The following is a 19,175-nucleotide window of genomic DNA, read 5'->3' on the forward strand; positions in this document are numbered from 1 at the left end:
TCCAATTTCATTCTGGAAGGCTCATTCTGTACACATTTCTTTATATTTTTTACTACTTGATATTCATCATCTACACCTCAACTTCCATATCGGCTCCATCTTGAGGAAACCAAATGTAAAATTTCCAAGTTTGCTGATGACACAAAACTGGGTGGAACCGGGAGTTGTGAGGAGGTTTCACGGTGATTTAGACAAGTTGCGTAAGTGGACAAACACATGGCAGATGTAATACAACCAAGCTAAATGTGAAGATATACATTTCGGTGCGAAAAACAGAAAGGAAGAGTATTATTTAAATGTTGATTTATTGGGCAGTTTGGATGTACAAAGGGATCTGGGTGTCCTAGTACTCAAATAAGTGGAGAGGCAAGTACAGCAAGCAATTAGGAAGGTAAATGATATGTTGAATTACAAGAGGATTTGATTTCAGAAATAAGGATGCCTTACTGCAGTTATGCAGAGCCTTAGTGAGACCACAACTGGAGTATTGCGTGCAGTTTTGGTCTCCCTACTTAAGAAAGGTCATACTTGCCATAGAGGGAGTGCAGCAGAGGGTCGGTCACTAGGCTGATCTAGAGTATTAGCCTGCACTCTGAATTATTAGTTCGCAAAATCTTTCACCACAAATATTTCCTGTCAGTCAACATTATATCCATGTTGCCACTGTCACTTCTATTCCGCAGGCTTTGATTGTGCGGCCAGCCTGTCATGTGACACTTTAGAAGTTCGCGTACACCCCATCAACCATATTACTTACCTTCATCAACTGTCTTCCATTACCTCATTAAAAAAACTCAAGTAAATTGGTCAAAACACAAATGTCTTTCTTTAATTAATCCACATTTGTCCAACAGGCTGCTAATCTTGTCGCAGATTATAATTTGTTTGGGTTAAATTGGTCCGTTGCTGCTGGCTCCATCAGGTTGGTAGAAGTTAATTAATGTTATTTACTAAGAAATAGTTTGTTCAAAAAGTGCATTATGCGCTAAACAGCTGTGGATAACACCCTCAGCATAGTCAGCTCAAACCATAACAATGGTCAGAAGTTTACATTTCCCCAGATGGGTTCTGAGATGGAGGGGGGAGCGTACAATTGCATGGATGAGATACCCTCCGGGATCCAGCCCATCCTGACCCAGATTTAATTTCAAGGTGGGGCAAGCAGGGCCCTGGGTGGAAACCTGCCCTTTCTCTGATTAAGGCCCTTGCAAAGCCAATTTATGGCCACATAAGGGTCCTTTCCCATCAGCCTCAATTTTTAGGCAGCAGACATGGGTCAGAGCAAGATGGGGAACTGAAAAATGAATGAATCTCCATCTTGGCAAGAAAGAAGGGCCTCAATTTGAAGGCCCATTCAGAGTCAGGGCACCCTTCCCTTCGGGCCCTGTGAGCTCCTACTCTCCCTCCACCCCTTCCCACGTGCCCCCGGGACTTAACTCAAATGCGATCTGATAAGGCAGGTTATTTGCCTATTAAGATGGATTTTAAATGGCTTTCATTTTATTTTGAATTCCAGGTACATCAATTCACATGTATTTACTCTCAGGGGGAAAAAAAACAATTTTCTGAAATGTTCAACTATCAAAACAGATGGGATTTTTTCTGTATTGTATATCACTCAAATATAAGCCTTTAAATACTTCCTAGAATAAACAACATTAATTGATTTGAAACCACGTACCTCCAGCCATTTCTTTCAAGATAGCTAAATGCTCCATCAACGACACTTGCAACAAATTGTCCTCCAGTAATGAAAAGGGTGTTAATGGTAACTAATCGTCCTCGGAGATGGGAAGGTGCAGCCTCTGCAATGTATACGGTCACTGTCATGGAAGCCAGTCCTAGGGAAAAAATGAACATGCAAAATTGAAGACATCACATGCAATTAGTACATTTTTTTAAAAATAAAAGCGTTAAACCACAGTCAATTCAAATAGAAATAACTTTGGGCCGTGACTTCTGATGGAGTGGAAATTGAATCAGATTGCCACTCTGCTTGAAATGACATATCTGGAAATCCACGTGATCCCACCTTGCCCGACCTTCCAACTCAGGGCAGGCCAGATCTGTATAGTACAACTAGCTCCTGGAGCCTACCATTATAGGGATAGTTGGGAGTGGTTGAGTACATGTTACCCATTAATTAGAGGTGGTTTGAATTTCAACTTTCTCTGGGTAATCATTGATGTAACACAGTCAAAACCGCCCAAAGTTTGATTTTAAATCGCATCTTTGGATGGTTCCCAGTGTCATAATATACACACAAGTATAGGATGGTGCACAAACAGACACTGACTGACACACTGAATGACCAATCAACACACAGAACACAGCAGCCAATCACCAGACAGGACACGGCCACTATAAAGCCAGAGGGCACTAGTTTTCCCGCGCTCTTGGGATGCAGCCTCTGAGACAGCCAGAGCCTGTTAGCAGCAACACGAACATCCACCATGTGGTAGCAGGATAATCGGGTCAGGTTAGCCTCAGGTCTCCAGTCAACTCAGCATAGTGTCAACCCACAGTTCAAGTATGTTTAACAGTTCATAGTTCAATAAAATTGAGTTGCATTTCTACAAGTGTTGGAAGCCTGTCTCTCTCACTGCTATGGTAAACGCAATTAGTGCAGTCTTCGCAGACCCAGCATACCCAACACATCATGGTACCAGTGCGTGATGTTAGAGTTTGACGGACCTACCCTGAGATAGTTTGCCTTTGACCAGCGATCAGCCATCCCGTAATATGGACAGCGTCCGCCCTCCCCCGCCACTCCATGTCGCCGGCAACCTCGGTGCCAACTGGAAGATTTTTAAGCAGAAGTTTCAGCTGTATCTCGAAGCCACTGAGCTCGAAGCCGCCTCAGATGCCAGAAAGATTGCTCTCTTTCTCTCCATGGCCGGGGACCACGCCATCCAAATTTTTAACTCCCTCACATTTGCTGAAGGTGAGGACAAGTCCAAGTTCAAAACTGTCCTGCTCAAGTTCGACAGCCACTGTGACATCGAAGTCAACGAGAGTTTTGAACACTGTTTCAACAGCGTTTGCAGGGTAAGGATGAACCTTTTCAATCTTTCCTAACCCATCTTCGCATCCTCGCGCAATCCTGTAATTACAGCTCCGCCTCCGACTCCATGATCCGCGACCAGATCGTTTTTGGGGTGCACTCAGACCCCCTACGCCAGCAGCTCCTTAAAGTGAAGCAGCTCACCCTCGCTATAGCCATCGAAACCTGCGTTCTGCATGAGCACGCTACTAACCGGTACTCGCACATTAAAGCGGCAGAGGCGCGGCAAGGCCCCCTTGATGCGGAGCGGGTGCAGGCCGTAAAACAGCTCCAGGGCCTGAGTCTGGATGAGGGCAGCCATTTTGCGCGCTTTTCCCGGGCTCCCAAGCATGCGCGCAATGACCGAGGGGGCGGCGAGGCAGAGGACCGAACTGTGCAGGTGCGCACAATGTTCGACCGCACCGCGCATGCGCGGTGGCGCATGGAGCCTCCTGACGTCTGCGTCATGACGTGCAACAACTGTGGCGCCTCCCACTCAAAGCGCCAATGTCCCGCGAAATCTCGACGCGGTCTCCAGTGTGGCAAGCTTGGGCACGACGCAGCCCTGTGCAGATCTGCTCAACTACCTGCCTGCCATCGCTCCCAGCAGCAGCGCAGGAATGTCCGTTCCGTGCAACAACCAGTTACAGATTCAGACCCAGACATGGTTCCAGACCCCGACATCGAGGATCTCAAATCCCCATTCCGGGTGGGCATCATCACCAAGCATACAATGCTTTCCCAAAAATAGGCCATGCCCTTCTCAGTGATGAGCATCGATCTGGACGACGAGTGGTCTGCCACCCTTACGGTCAACAAATCTCGCATCGGATTCAGGCTGGACACCGGCGCTTCAGCCAACCTCATTTCGCAGTCTGACCTGGGCAACCTCCACGTCAAGCCGACCATCCTTCCATCCGCCTGCCAGCTTCTCGACTACAAAGTCAATGCCATTGCTGCCAGTGGCTCATGCCAGCTTGTGGTGTCACACCGTTCCTTAAAAGCCACCCTGCGCTTCGAGATTGTAGGGTCCACCAAAGCTTCCCTGCTCGGTGCTCAGGCATGCAAGATCCTGAATCTCGTACAAAGGGTTCACTCTATGTCGCCCGAGACATCAGCCTCACCAGACGCCGACTTTCAGACACAACTGACAGACATCATTGCACGATACCACAGCATCTTAGAGGGTATGGGCACACTCCCATACACGTACAAAATTCTTTTAAAACCGAATGCCACGCCTGTGGTCCGTGCACCCCGCCGGGTGCCGGTTCCCCTGAAGGACCGCCTCAAGCAGCAGCTGCAGGACCTCCAGGACTAGGGCATAATTTCTAAAGTAACGGAACCCACCGATTGGGTCAGCTCCATGGTGTGTGTTAAGAAACTGTCAGGGGAACTGCGCATTTGCATCGACCCTAAAGGTTTGAACCATAACATCATGAAGGAACACTACCCGATCCCAAAGCACAAAGAGCTCACCTGAGAAATGGCCCGCGTCAAATTTTTCACAAAGTTGGACGCATCCAAGGGGTTCTGGCAGATACAACTTGACGCATCCACTCGGAAGCTCTGCACCTTTAACACCTCATTTGGCCGGTATTGTTACAACCGGATGCCGGTTGACATCATCTCCGCCTCGGAGGTGTTCCACCGAATAATGGAGCAAATGGAGGGCATCGAGCGGGTGCTGGTGTACGTCGATGACATCATTGTCTGGTTCACCACTCCGCAGGAACACATCGATCGACTCAGGCGCGTGTTCCAGAGGATCCACGAGCATGACATCCGCCTCAACAGAGCCAAATGCTCCTTTGGTCAAGCAGAAATAAAGTTCCTCGGCGACCACATTTTGCAGTTTGGTGTGCAGCCGGATGCAGACAAGGTGTCGGCAATCAATGCCATGAAGACACCGGAGGACAAGAAGGCGGTCCTCCGCTTCCTGGGGATGGTCAGCTTCCTGGGGAAGTTTATCCCCAACCTGGCATCTCACACCACAGCTCTCCGCAATCTTGTGGAGAAAACCACCAACTTCCAGTAGGCCTTCCCGCTCACGAGCGAGAGTGTCGTGAGCTCAGGGCGAAACTCACCAAGGCTTCGGTATTGGCATTCTTCGACCCTGCCAAGGAGACGAAGATCTCCACAGATGCGAGCCAGTCTGGCATTGGGGCAGTGCTCCTCCAACGCAACGACTCCTCCTCATGGGCCCCAGTCGCATATGCACCGCGCGCAATGACGCCCACTGAGCAACGCTATTCTCAAATAGAGAAAGAGTGCCTGGGCCTCCTCACGGGAACTGTCAAATTCCATGACTACGTAATGGACTCCCCAAATTTACGGTCGAAACGGACCACAGGCCACTGGTCCACATTATACAGAAGGACCTCAACAATATGATGCCGCTCCTGCAGCGCATCCTCCTCAAACTCAGGCGGTAAGACTTCAAACTGGTCTACACCCCGGGCAAGGAGCTTATCGTGGCCGATGTACTCTCCCGATCCGTCACTACGTATTGCGAGCAGTCGGGCTTTGTTTGCCAAATTGATGCCCATGTCGAGTTCTGCGCATCTAATTTGCCCGCCACTGACAAACGAGTCATCCAGATTCGTCGTGAAACAGTCAAGGATCCTCTGCTCCAACGAGTCATGCGCCATCTTACAGATGGGTGGCTCAAAGGTCAATGCCCGCAATTCTACAACATTAAAGATGATCTGGCAGTGGTAGATGGAATTCTGTTGAAGTTGGACAGGATCATAATTCCGCAAAGCATGCAGGAGCTCGTCCTTGATCAGCTCCATGAGGGTCACCTGGGGGTGGAGAAGTGTCGCCGCCGGGCCCGTGAAGCAGCGTACTGGCCTGCCATCAACCAGGACATCGCCAACGCTGTTCTAAACTGCCCGACGTGCCAACGGTTCCAGCCGGCTCAGCCGAAAGAGACTTTGCAGCCACATGAACTGGTGTCGTCCCCATGGACCAAGGTTGGCATTGATCTCTTCCACGCACAAGGCCGGGACTACGTCCTTATTGTGGATTACTTCTCTAACTACCCAGAGGTGGTTAGGCTGCATGACCTCACATTGGCAGCGGTCATCCGTGCGTGCAAGGAGACCGTTGCTCGTCATGGCATTCCACTCACGGTTATGACCGATAATGGCCCGTGTTTTGCCAGTCAGGAGTGGACCATGTTTGCCCGGCGGTATAATTTCACGCACGTCACCTCGAGTCCCCACTACCCCCAGTCAAATGGCAAAGCAGAAAAGGGGGTACACATTGTCAAACGACTCCTGTGCAAAGCGGCTGATACGGGTTCAGACTTTTACCTCGCACTACTAGCCTACAGGTCGACTCCTTTGTCCACGGGCCTGTCCCCAGCACAATTGCTAATGAACCTCACATTACGGACAACGGTGCTTGCAATACACATCCCGGACCTTGATAATTTTCCGGTCCTGCAAAGAATGCAACTGTCTCGGGCCCAAAACAAGTCGGCGTATGACGCCCACGCCACGGATCTCCCTGCTCCCGTCCCTAGAGCTTGGAGGTTATGGTCCAGTGAGGTTAAAGGGCACTTTCTTAACATGTAAACCAACAGCTGTTGTACATGCTCAGTTAAAGAGAGGAAGTCAGGAAATTGCTGCTATCAGAGATGTCCTGCTCCACCAAAAACTGTGCGATACCAGTTTGCATCATCTGACTCACCATTCAAATACATTAAACAATGTGAAGTTGCTGAACTTTGAACTACACTTACCAGTAAAATTTAGAGATTTTCCATTTACATTTAAGTATGCTTGTAATGGTCTTAATTACTGCCAAATAACTGACACTTGCCGCTTAAAAATCTGCACTGCTAATTAACAATTCTTTAACTTAATTTATTGAGGAGATAGATAGTTCCTTGCCCTATTCGCACCAAGAGCCTTGTCAAGGATGCAACACTTTAGATATTTAGCCAAAAGGAACTTCCAGCACAAAACCCCATAGATAGTTGATGGGCAACTGTAAGTGTATCTAACAGTGCCTGTAAAATCCAGCCCAATTACTCCCAGAAGAAAAGGGCACAAATGTCAGAACTGCCACTCTGTGTTCTTATAATTATGTTTTTTGGGAAGTCATTGTCCCAGTAGACCAACTGACTCAATGAACAAGATTGGCTTATCAGAAAAACTTTCTTGTAGTGGCCTTTGAAATTGGTCTGAATAGTCCCAGGTTGTCTGTTAGTAGTTCCTTAGGTGTGACATTCCCAAAATCAAGTATTATCTTGTTTTGGAGACTGCTGGGATAACTCCCAGAAAGAGCAGAAATGTCCAGTTTAATAATAAGAAATAGCAACAAGGATAAAGGTTTTAAATATATACAATGCTAGGTTTCTGTTCCAGCAGAACCCAATAATGTTTCCAGTAACATTTTATGCTCACCCATTTTTCACAGTAGAATTCTATTTATCAACCCCTCCCCAAGAGGCAATTTGAACCATCAACAAGTTTGAATATCAGCATGGCACAGGGAATTCAAACATGTCCATACCAACAAATGACCTCCCCACAACCCCAAACACAGGTTTTGGAAATACACCACTTCCAAACTCTTCTCCAATCTGCACAGCATCCACTTAATCTAACCTACGTTTCTTCTTCCATATGACTTTTCAAAAATGTAACAATCACAAGAAACTGTATCAAATGCCTTCAAAAAATTCATGCTATTGTTGGGATCAGTTAAAGAAAAACAAAGAACCCAAATAAGATGGTCATTCTCTTTAGTAGGAAAGAAAGACAAAAATGAGAAAATATGTAAGCTTCCTACCGCAAAATGAAAATCAAGACTCAAGCAGAACAGTTTTGCTTTAAAAAGGTTTATTTTATGTAATAACAGTGGCCACAAAAGCATTGCGTATGTAGGGATAGCCTCAAAGAATTGCAAAGCAAGGATCGAACTTTCTAGCCTTCAAGTATCAAATCTGTGATCTTCTAGTGAATCTAATTGCTGTAGTTGGCAGCACATTTCCTCTACTCTTATTTTACCCTCCAAACATTGAAGCAAAACTATGGGGAAAATTGGTCTCCCACAATTTGAATGTTACAATTGTTTGTACTGTAACTGCAATTTTCATCTTCCATGGTCAGACAAATCACCAACCAGTTTGCAGATACCTTTTGATTTAATTACAATAAACGTTTTGAATCAAAAAGGCTTCTTAAAATTCTGAATGGCTAGATGCCATGTAAAAAAACACAAAAAGCTCCCTATTATTCATCATACAATGGGAACAGGGAAAGACCATTTAGCCCCACAAGCCTGTTCAACCGTTTAGTGGGATCATGTGATCTAACACGATAAACCTATTTTTGTCCTGTATCCCTTTATGCTTTTCATTAACATCAATTCTAGTTTGTTAAAGATATTTTCAAAATTCTGCTTATGGGAATGTTTCCCAACTTCATTCCTGAATTAGCTCTCATTTTTAGGCTTGGTCACTTTGTCGTTGATCTCCAAACAACTGAAATTGTTCAAACCACCCTATCTTGAAACCTTGCATCAAATCATTTCTTAATTTTAATTCCACAAAATAACTCACATTTGTATGATCACACCTCAATAATTTAACCCTTGCAGCCCAGTTATGACTTAGTAAATCTTTGCTGCACTCCCTTCAGAGCCAACATTCTTCAGAAGATATACTGCACAGGGCTAAACAAGATCCACAGGGCTAAAAAAAGATCCACATGTATGCGTTAACCAGGGCTTTGTATAGCTGTGGCATGGTTTCTAACCATTTGAATTCTAGTCTTCTAGATACAGCATATCAACAATCTTTTTGATTATTTCTTATGCATGTCCTTAATATTTTAATGATTTATGTAGATGGATTGCTAAATCTCTTTGGAACTTCACTACTTCTAGCTCTTCAACATTCAGAAAATACCTTGAACTGTTATTGTTAACAGTTATTTTTAGGTAGTTGATCTCACACTTGTTTTTATTGAAACCCATTTACCAGTTTTTATATTTCACTTAACTATTACGATCTCTTTGCATGTTTATGTTTCCATCTTTATAGCTTAGATTGTTATCTCTATGACAATGGAAAACGGAGATAAAAGAATGGAAAGCCACAGATCTAAGTCATTAATAAATACCGTGAAAGGTTGAGACCCCAACAAGGGCCCCTGGTAGGACACCACTAGTTAAATCCTGCCAGTCAAGTAGCTGTCCACTATTCTTGCTCCATGACCTGCTCAGTTAATTCCATACACTTCAACTTGAACAAACGTCTCTCATTAAATGCCTTCTAGAAGTCCAAATAAATTATGTCCACAAATATTTCTGTGTATGCTGTTCCAGTCACTACCACAAGAAGTTGAATAAGGTTGGTCATGCATGACCTACCATTTAGAGAACCTTGCTGGCTCTTTCTGAACAGCTGAACAAGTTCAAGGTATTCAGTCACTCTACCTTAACAGTAATTTTCAGGCATTATTTGTTAGGCCAATTGGTTTCCAATCTCCTGATTTCTCTATGTCACCTTGCATAAATAGCAGAGTGACATGTATAATTTTCTAATCTAAAGCAAAGTTTTCTAAAGGGAGAGATGATAGCTTGGAAGATCATAGGGCATCTACAATGTACTTATCTACTTCTTTAAAACTTCGGATGGAAGCCATCTGGTCCTGGAGTTCCTTCACTTTTCAAATCCATAATTTTCTTTGTTACTCTTATTGGGCTTTAGCAAATTACCATTTATTGAGGTGTCTGGCACACCCTTCTTCTGTTGCAGTTACTATGCTATCTTCATTTTTATTCACACTACCGTGCCCATCTCAGCCCTCCCTCCATTTACTAGTTTAAACTCCTTTATCTAGCCAACTTATACTTTCCCAGTACGAAGCTGGCCCCAGCCCAGCTTCTTCCAGTATAAGTCAGTGCCCCACTTCTTCAGCCATGGTATTAACCCAGGTATTCTGATTATCCCTACGCCAATTTGCACATGGTTTAGGTAACAATGTAGAGATTATAATCTTTGCAGTCTTGTTTTTGGTAAATTCAGCAGCTGGAATTCTGAACAGAGCCCCCTATCAACTTTTCCCTTAGTTGCTGGTCTCAACATAGACTGCAAAGACTGGGTGCTCCCTGGGAGTTGGAAGCTGAATTGTGGGAGGAGGCTCTGAGATGGTTGAACGCATCTGCTTCATGTTCAAGGCTTAGCCTTATTCAGTTCAAGGTAGTTCACAAGGCACATATGAACGTGGGCAAGATGAGCAGGTTTTTTGAAGGGGTGGAGAATAGGTGTGGGCGTAGAGTAGGGAGGGCCCACAAATCATGTCCAGATGTTTTGGGCCTGTTTGAAGCTGGATGGATTCTGGCGGGGGAGTTGGAGACATTATGTCAGAGGTCTTGAGGGTGAAGGTGGTCCCAAATCCAGAATGGCAATTTGTGGAGTGTCAGAAGACCCAGGAGTCCAGGGGGCGAGAGAGGCCTTGGCCTCCCTGGTAGCCCAGAGACAGATTTTATTGGAATGGTGGGGTTCGAGGCTTGGGTGAGCGACCTAGCAGAGTTCCTCAGGCTGGAAAAGATTAAGTTCGCGTTGAGGGGGTCTGTGGAGGGGTCTGCCCGGAGATGACAGCCGTTCATCAACTACTTTGAAAATAGATAAGATGTCAGCAGTTTGGAGGGGCGGGTGGGGGTTGTTGGGGGGTTAAAAAGGAGGTAGGTAAGGTGGAGAGCGGAAGGCGGGACAGTGGGGTGTTAGATATTTATTTTCTTCGGTTATTTATATTCCTGTTTGCTTGCTTTTTCTTTGTATGGTTGTGTTTGATGTATACATATATAAATGTCTCAATAAAAAAATGTTTTTAGACTGGATTCTCCCCCTCTCTCTTCATACCTTAGGAAGGATATTTTGGCTTTGGAGGAAATGCAATGTAGGTTTACAAGCATGATTCCTGGACTTTAGGGGGTGTTAATTATGAGGAGACGTTATACAAATAAGGCCTGTTTTCTCCAGAATTTAGAAGGTTATGGGGTGATCTGGTCAAAGACTTCAAGATATTAACAGGAAAAGGCAGGGTAGATAAAGATAAACTGTTTCTACTCATTAGACATGGGGACAAAGTCTAAAAACTAGTGCATTCAGGAGAGATGTTAGGAAGCACGTTTACACACTTGGAACTCACTACCACAAATTATTGCTAGATCAGTTGTTAATTGTAAATCTGAGATAGATACATTTTTGGTAAGCAAAAGTTATTAATGGATATCGGCCAAAGGCAAGTATGTGGGGCGCAATTCGCCGATGTCACGCCAGGTGGGAGAATAGCGGGCCGCGCCAGTTTTTCACGCGACTCCGGTCCAACGCGCTCCCGCTATTCTCCCAAACAGCCAAATCTGTTCTGGTATGTTCCGTACGCCAAAACCCGGAGAATCGCCCGATGCACCCAAAATGATTCTCCGGAATTCCCGCTATTCTCCGGCCCGAATGGGGTCACGCCGTCGCCGCAAGTCTTCAAAAACTGGGGAAGGCATCCCCGAGAACGCAGCGGCCAGTGGGGTGGGGGATGAGGAGAGAGAGCGAGTAGTGGTGGGGGGGGGGGGTGGAAAAGAGAGCAAGTAGTGGGGGGGGGGGGGGGGAAAGAGAAGAGAGAGAGCGAGTAGTGGGGGGGGGGGGGGAGGAAAGCGAGTAGTGGGGGGGGGAGAGCGCGAATAGTGGGGGGGGAAGAGAGCGAGTAGTGGGGGGGAAGAAAGCGAGTCGTGGGGGGGGGGAAAGAAAGCGAGTAGTGGGGGGGGGGAAAGAAAGCGAGTAATGGGAGGGGGTAAGAGAGTGTGAGCGGAGTGGGTCGTCCACCCCCAGATGCAACATCTCATCCGCCCTGCCATGGTGATGAGGACATGGCTGCTGGTTGCCCTGTGGCTGATGGGCACAGGCCACTGACGCACTGGTGAGGAGTATGTATTGTTAACTGCCCGTTGGACGCAGAAAGTGAAAAGGTGTTAGGCTGGCCCCGTGTCAGCAGCGCGACCAGCCCACCAGGACACACAGGTATCCCGTGGCAGGCGGCTGCAGAGGTGTCGACTAATGTGGTGGTATGGCTAGCAGACCTTGCAGCACCTTAAGAGGTGTGCGACTATTGGGGCAGAGGGCTCGCTGACCATTGGCTCTGGCTGGTCATGTGCCTCTCTGCCAATTGGCTGACGCGAGGCTGGTGGCTCCTCCCACGGGGAGGGGTATAAGTACCATCGCACCTGGCAGTCGGCCATTCTGTGTAAGTCGACTGCAGGGTTAACATCTAGCTCATTAAAGCCAAAGTTTTGGACTCACTCTGCAGCTCGTGTTTGAATTGATGGTATATCAACAAACCTCCGTCTAACATGTCGTTTCTCTGCCCCCCACCACCCTTCTGTAGGTGACCATAATGTATTCGAACGGAACGGCTATGTTCAGCGCAGTGGTTGGGGCTGCTGCACTGCAGTTGGACATCCAGCAGCGTCATCGCACAATGGATGCAGGGGCAGCTGCAGCAGAAGAGGGAATGGCTGCGGAGTGGCCCGTCGTCGCCGTACAGGCCGCAGGCGCTCATGGCCGGCATGTCCAGGGGGATGCCAAGGGGAACATTGACCCCCAAACGCGGAGGACGGCACAGGATGTGGGCACTGATGTAGAGTAGCATGGGAAGGGGGGGCGGGGGGGGAGGAGGAGACATTGATGGTGGAGCCAGGGCGCCAGAGGCGACGATCGAGGCCTAGGGTGTACCGTGCCCGGATCTCTTTCGAGACACTGCTGGACATCACCTGCAGGAGGAGGCTCTGGTTCAGCAGAGAGATGGTCGCACATATCTGCCAACCCGTATCGCACCTCGCCCCACGTGGAACGGGAGGAGGACACGCGATACCGGTTGCCGCCAAGGTGACGGTGGCACTTAACTTTTATGCTACCGGCTCCTTCCAGTCTCCGAGTGGGGATCTATCCGGGATATCGCAGGCATCGGTCCACAGGTGCATCCGGGATGTGACCGACGCCCTGTTTGCCATCGCAGACCTCTACATCATCTTTCCCTAGGACCGAGCAAATCAAGAAGCACGAGCCCGTGCATTTGCCAACGTGGCTGGGATACCGATGGTCCAGGGAGTGATTGATTGTGTTCACGTCCCCATGCGCCCGCCTGCAAGCAACAGTGAAGTGTTCATGAACAGGAGGGGGACATACTCCATGAACACCCAGGTGGTATGCGACCCCCACATGAAGATCATGCACGTGTGCGCAAGGTTCCCTGGGAGTGTGCATGATGCGTACATTCTTGCGCAGTCGTTCATCCCTGCTATGTTTGAGGGACGGCTCCCCCGGCTGAGGGGCTGGGCGACAGGGGTTATCCACTGAGGTCTTGGCTGATGACGCCCATACGGAGGCCTCAGACCAATGCGGAGACCCTTTATAATGAGGCCCATGCAGCAACCAGGGGTGTGGTGGAGCGCTGCTTTGGTCTTCTGAAAATGAGATTAAGGTGCCTGGACCGCTCCAGAGGGGCCCTGCAGCACCAGCCTGAGAGGGTCGCTCGCATTATTGTGGTCTCTTGAGAGCTGCACAACATTGCAATGCAAAGGGGAGATGCCCTGGTGGAGGAGTCAGAGGGAGAAGCCACTGGCAGTGGTGCCAACACGGAGGAAGAGGTGGAGGAGGTTGCTGGTGCGTCGGGCGCAGCACACAGACACGACCCGGGTGCTGGTAATATCCAGGAGGCTGCACGACAGCACCGGTGAGGACAGCAGGCACGTGACGCGTGCGACGGCAACGCTAAACACTACCACCTGCATCACCAGTCGTGCAGACGGTCAGCACACAACTCCCACCCACCACCCCCGTGTACACTGCTCCACTTCGAGATCACCCTTACCACTGAGGCAAAACAGTATGGCACGACATTGATGGCTGTGTCAGCGGGTGTGATCAGTGCCATGTTGAATGATGACAGCCCGCTCTGCGATGAGCTGAGAGCACAGAATCGTTAGACAAAGTCTGACTCATGGCAATAGCTGAACCATCCATCTTCGTGGTCACTGAGTTCGTCAGGGACACTCCATCACGTGCCCGTAGCTGGCGTCGGAGTGCCGAGGACTACGGTATCCGACTGTGGGGGGGGGGGGGGGGGGGCAGGGACTGCACACCCAGCATCGAAGTTTCACCGCTCAACCCCAGCGACTCTCGGTCACCTTCACGATCCCCGTGGCAACGGAAAAATCACAGAGTCTTACAAGTTAGGTGCAACAGTGAGTTTAGTGGTAAATATTAAGTACAGATGCCCTAGCCCCTACAACTAAACTGTGCCCTTCACCCGTGCCAACTTACTATGTGTCCCTCTCCATTGCCTTACGGGCCCTACCACTACGTCTAAATGAATCCCCAGATGGTACAGCAGGCGTGGAGGCTGACTGCTGAGAATCACACCCCGTGACATGTCTCCCCGTCAGCACTCGTTTCCTGGGGCGACCCGGCCTTGATGGGCCAGGCTGCTTTGCGGGCGTTTCGGATGAAGTGGTGCCACTCTGCTCTGCCCGCTGCCCACCCAATGCACCAGGGATGGGACGCGGGGAGGCCGAGCATTCAGGGACGTCCCATGATGGAGTTAATGGGACGGGCCCCGGAACCTCCTCTTCCCTCGGGGAGCCTGGTGGCCCCCGGGCCTCACTGTGGGACGGAGGTGCGAGCAGGGATGTGCCCCGTCGCCCCACCAACACCTGGCGTTGCCAGTCCTGGAGGCCTGAAACGGTATCGACCAGGGTCCGAACGTTCGCAGAGATGGAGTCCAGGGAGTGAGACATTCCCGCCAGGGACTGTGCGACCTCAACCTGCGAGTGCGCGACGCCCATCCAGCACGTGCGTCAGGTGGTCGATGCTCTCCGCGACTGACTGTTGGGACTCTGCAATGGCGTGCTGGGACTGGGCCATGGCCTGGTGAGACTCGGCCAGGGCCCGTAGCGCGCCGGCAATGTCATGTTGGCTCTGGCGCATTGCTGCCTGTGAGAGGGCAGCCCTCTCCAGGGCCGTGGATGACGCGTGCACATGAAGCCCAATGCCTTGCAGAACCTGGCCCATGGCCGAACCGTTTCACCCATTGCCTCGACCGCGGACGCCACCCGTGCAGTGTCGGCCTGGGTGACTGCCATGAGTGGCACCACTCCCTGACTCCTCTAACTGCATCTGCAGCTGCTGGAAGACAGCCCTCATCCCGTCATTGTGTCCCTGGGTTTCAAAATGCATCGGCTGATCAGGTGGGTCCAGGAACCCAGGAAACGTCTGGGTGCCAGCTGGATGCTGGGCCTGGGCTGCCCTCCGACCGTCCAGCCCCTCGGCTGCTCCGACCTCCACCTGCTGTTCAGGCTCAGCTGTGTGGTGCACACCAGACCGTGACCCAGGAGCCTCATCACTTAATTGCCCAACCGAGGTGAGCGTCTCTGGGATGGTGGATGGTGTGGGAGACAGCAGTGCCGCAAGCTCTAGGTCCTCGTCCTTCAGAAATTCAGCAGTGTCCTGGTCCCAGTCATGTCCCAGCGCAGGGCGCACGCAGCCCATGTATGGTTCAGCATCAGGTGAGTCCGTTGACTGCGTCGCCGTCCTCTGTGCGTCTGGGTCCACTGACCCCGTCCTGTCCTATCTCACGGCACGACCTTCGGGCAACGCACAGCCATGAAAGTCGTCACTGTCCGTCCTCTGTACGTCCTGCTCGAGAGTCCCGGATTTGGAGGATGGCACTCCTGGCCGACCTCCTGCCACCCTCTGGCATGCGGCCCTGGGTGCGGTGGTTGTCGTGGATGGTCGCCTGTGTGTGGCAACAGACGGCCCTGGACATTTGTCAGCACCCCCTAGGGCGTTCAGATATTGGCACAGGTTGGGGGGAAAGTTGCAGCTACACCATGGCATCTCTCCAGGGTGTCGCAGCGCTCATGTGGCTCTGTGACAACTTTGTTAACCACCCTCCACTCACTCTCACCCCCCCTCCACCTCGTGCCTGGGGGAGAGGTGGGTGATGAGGGACATTTGGGGGGGGGGGGGGGGGGGAGAAAGAGTGTTGTGACCCAGGGGCACCCTCGTGGCACTTATCCTGGTAGCCCCGGTGGGGTTGTGGAGTTTCTTGCGGCACTGCTCCCCAGACCGAGGGGTCTGCCCCACAGCACTGACTGCCGTACCCACCTCACGCCAGGCCCGTCGCACAATGCTGGAAGGGTGGCGATGCCCTCGTCTTGGGCAGATGATGCCCCTGCGCTGCTCCACCTCATCGAGGAGAGTCTGTAGGTCCATATCACGGAACCTCAGGGCGGCCTTCCGTGGCTCCGACATTTTCTCCCCCCCCCCTCCTTTCTGTGCGTGGATCGCGCCCTTTTATGACGCGGAGCGGCATCATTCGGGCGTCGCACGCTTCCGACGTCGTCGCCCCCCCTCCCCCCCGTGTTTCGCGCGGCCCCGATGCTAGCCCATTCCCGGGGCCAGAATAGATCACGATCGGGGCCGTTTCGCGGCATCGAAGAATCGCGCCCATGGAGTTACGCCACAGATCAGCCTTGATCTAATTGAATGGCACAGCAGGCTCTAGGGACTGAATGGCCTACTGCTGTTCATATGTTCCGAAGATTTCTTCCAGTCGGTTTGAGATGTTATGTATCTGGACACCAAGGCGGAACCATGCTATGTGGAACTTTTGATCCCAGTTACAATGAATGCTAACCATCCTCAATCGTTTATTCCTGCAAATACCACATTACGTTTCCTCACCACCCCATCCCCGCCTTCTGTTACAAGGTGCCATAATTAACACCCAGGCAGTATTTCCAAAAGTCAACACTTGGACTGGATTAGTTTCTGTGGATTCTCATTCTCTCTCCCTTACCTGACTTTCTCCTTACTCAATAAACTATTGGTCACGCAATGCCTGATGAAGATCTGGAGCAAACGATCGAGATATTCCTCCTCCTCCCTTTTGTGTCAGAGTGTCTCTAACTCTCACTCCAGCTCACTAACTCAGCTGATGATATTTGAGGCCAAGATATCGACTGCAATCATGATCACACAAGTCAATCTCACTATCCATAAACTTCCACATATCGCAGTCCAAACACAATGTGCTCTATCATATCAGGTCAATATTTACTTTAAGATAAACATTTGTAGATTATTTTTACCTTCAAACTATTTAACGGTGTAGTGAATACAAATAAAATCTAGTCACTAAAAAACAAACTAAAGTAACTGCTTACACAAACCCAGAAATATATGAGTCAAACTAAGCATTTAACTTCAATTTACTAAGATTATATAGTACTGTGTGGGTGAATATTAAAGCAGTGTATTTTTTAAAATAAATTTAATAAATTTAGAGTACCCAATTATTTCTTTCCAATTAAGGGTCAATTTAGCATGGCCAATCCTACACTGCACATCTTTGGATTGTGGGGGTGAAACTCACGCAGACATGGGAGAATGTGCAAACTGCACACGGTAGACCCAGGACCAGTATTCGAACTCGGGTCCTTAGCGCTGTAGGCAGCCGTGCTAACCACTGTGCTAACCGCAAAGGCTTTTGACAGTGAATGGGGAGGCCTTGTGGAATGTCTTCGCCAAACTTGGATGCACTGAAAAAGCTGCAAATAGAATACAGAAGTTTCACGATGCAATGATGACCAGAGTTAGTGATTATTATGAATACACTGATCCCATTGATGTAACAACTGATGTAAAGCAGGGATGTCTCACCCAATCCTCCATCCATACTAACATATTACCCACAACATCATGAGGTTTTCTTTTAGGAGGCACCTTATTGAATGTTTTTGCTCCCTAGCTGGGGAATTTAAAACACTGGGAGCAGTCTCAGGATAGCAAGGGGAGGGGCTGTGGTATTTTGTGAACTAAGATGAGGAGAAATTTCTTCACTGAATGCTGCAGCAGATTATTTTCAATGCTAAATTAATATATTTTTGGCCTCAGGGAATCAAGAAATGTGAGAAAGAGAAAGGGAAAGAGAAAAGGAAAGTGAATAAGTACTGATCAGCCATATTTGTGTTGAATGGCAGACAAGGCTCAAGAGGCCACCTCTACTCTTCCTTATGCACAATTGCACACAGGTGCAAGGCAATGACCATCTGTGGCAAGAGAAACTGTAACCTTCTCCCCATCACATTCAATGGCATTAACATTGCTGAACCCCCACTATCGTAAACCTGGAAGCTACCATCAGCTAGATACTGTACTAGACTAGTCACATAAATAACGTAGCTACAATTCTTTGGTGAGTAGCTCACTAAAGCCTTTCCTCCCATCTATAAGATACAAGTCTTACTGTGAAGGAATACTTTCCACTTGCCTGGATGAGTGCAGCACCAACAACACCCCAGTGCCTACAAAAATGAAATGAAATGAAATGAAAATCGCTTATTGTCACGAGTAGGCTTCAATGAAGTTACTGTGAAAAGCCCCTAGTTGCCACATTCTGGCACTCAAGTTCAAGAAGTTCGCGAATAAGTGTTATGACATTTGGGCAATGCTCAAGTGGGCAGATGAGTTACGATGAATTAAATAATATGCAGGACACAATTTCAAAATAGGGTTTTGTGGTACTTGCAATTATGCACTGAAGAGCAGTTCTCAAGCATGCACATTACTTGACAAACGGCATGGCATGAAACGGTTAATGAGGCCAATAGAGTGAAACAACACCTTTCAATTATCAAGGCACTACACATATTCCATAGAAAAACTGATTTTAAAACAGTTGAGATAAAAATCATACACACCGATATCTGTCAAAATGAACAAAATAATAGTGAAAGGGTAAATCATTTGGATAGAAACAATTAAGGGCCTGGTCGCAAGTAAACATGTTGAGGAGAAGTCCATGCATGATGTTATTTTGTATGCTTTTGAGTAAGGTGATCCGTAGGCGGGGAGAGTCAGAAAGGAATACGAATCTAAGTTAGAATTATTCAGAGATCATATACAAGTTATAATGGAATTTAACACAAATTATGGAAAGGGGAAACAGAAATTTAGGGGAAACAGAAATTTAAAAAGGTGGATTTTCTTGCTGAAAAGATCACTCACACTCCAGGGTTAGAGAGAGAGAGAGAAAGCAATCAAGAATAATGAGACAAG

The 19,175-nt window shown here is 48.7% G+C and overlaps 1 protein-coding gene across 5 annotated transcripts in view; it reads right to left on the reverse strand.

Annotated features, from left to right (window-relative positions):
- The window catches only part of LOC119973339 (proton myo-inositol cotransporter-like), a 266,486-nt gene that overhangs the window by 224,146 nt on the left and 23,165 nt on the right, over positions 1-19,175 (reverse strand). For all 5 annotated transcript variants that reach the window (XR_005462283.1, XR_005462282.1, XM_038811222.1 and 2 more), the window contains exon 2: positions 1,682-1,841. Coding sequence is in view for 3 of the 5 variants with exons in the window: in XM_038811222.1 (XP_038667150.1) it covers positions 1,682-1,841 (160 nt within the window). In the remaining 2 variants the exon portion in view is untranslated. The remainder of the gene's footprint in view (positions 1-1,681; positions 1,842-19,175) is intronic.

This window comes from Scyliorhinus canicula, chromosome 11, assembly GCF_902713615.1.
Source record: "Scyliorhinus canicula chromosome 11, sScyCan1.1, whole genome shotgun sequence".
Classification (NCBI taxonomy): Eukaryota; Metazoa; Chordata; class Chondrichthyes; order Carcharhiniformes; family Scyliorhinidae; genus Scyliorhinus; species Scyliorhinus canicula.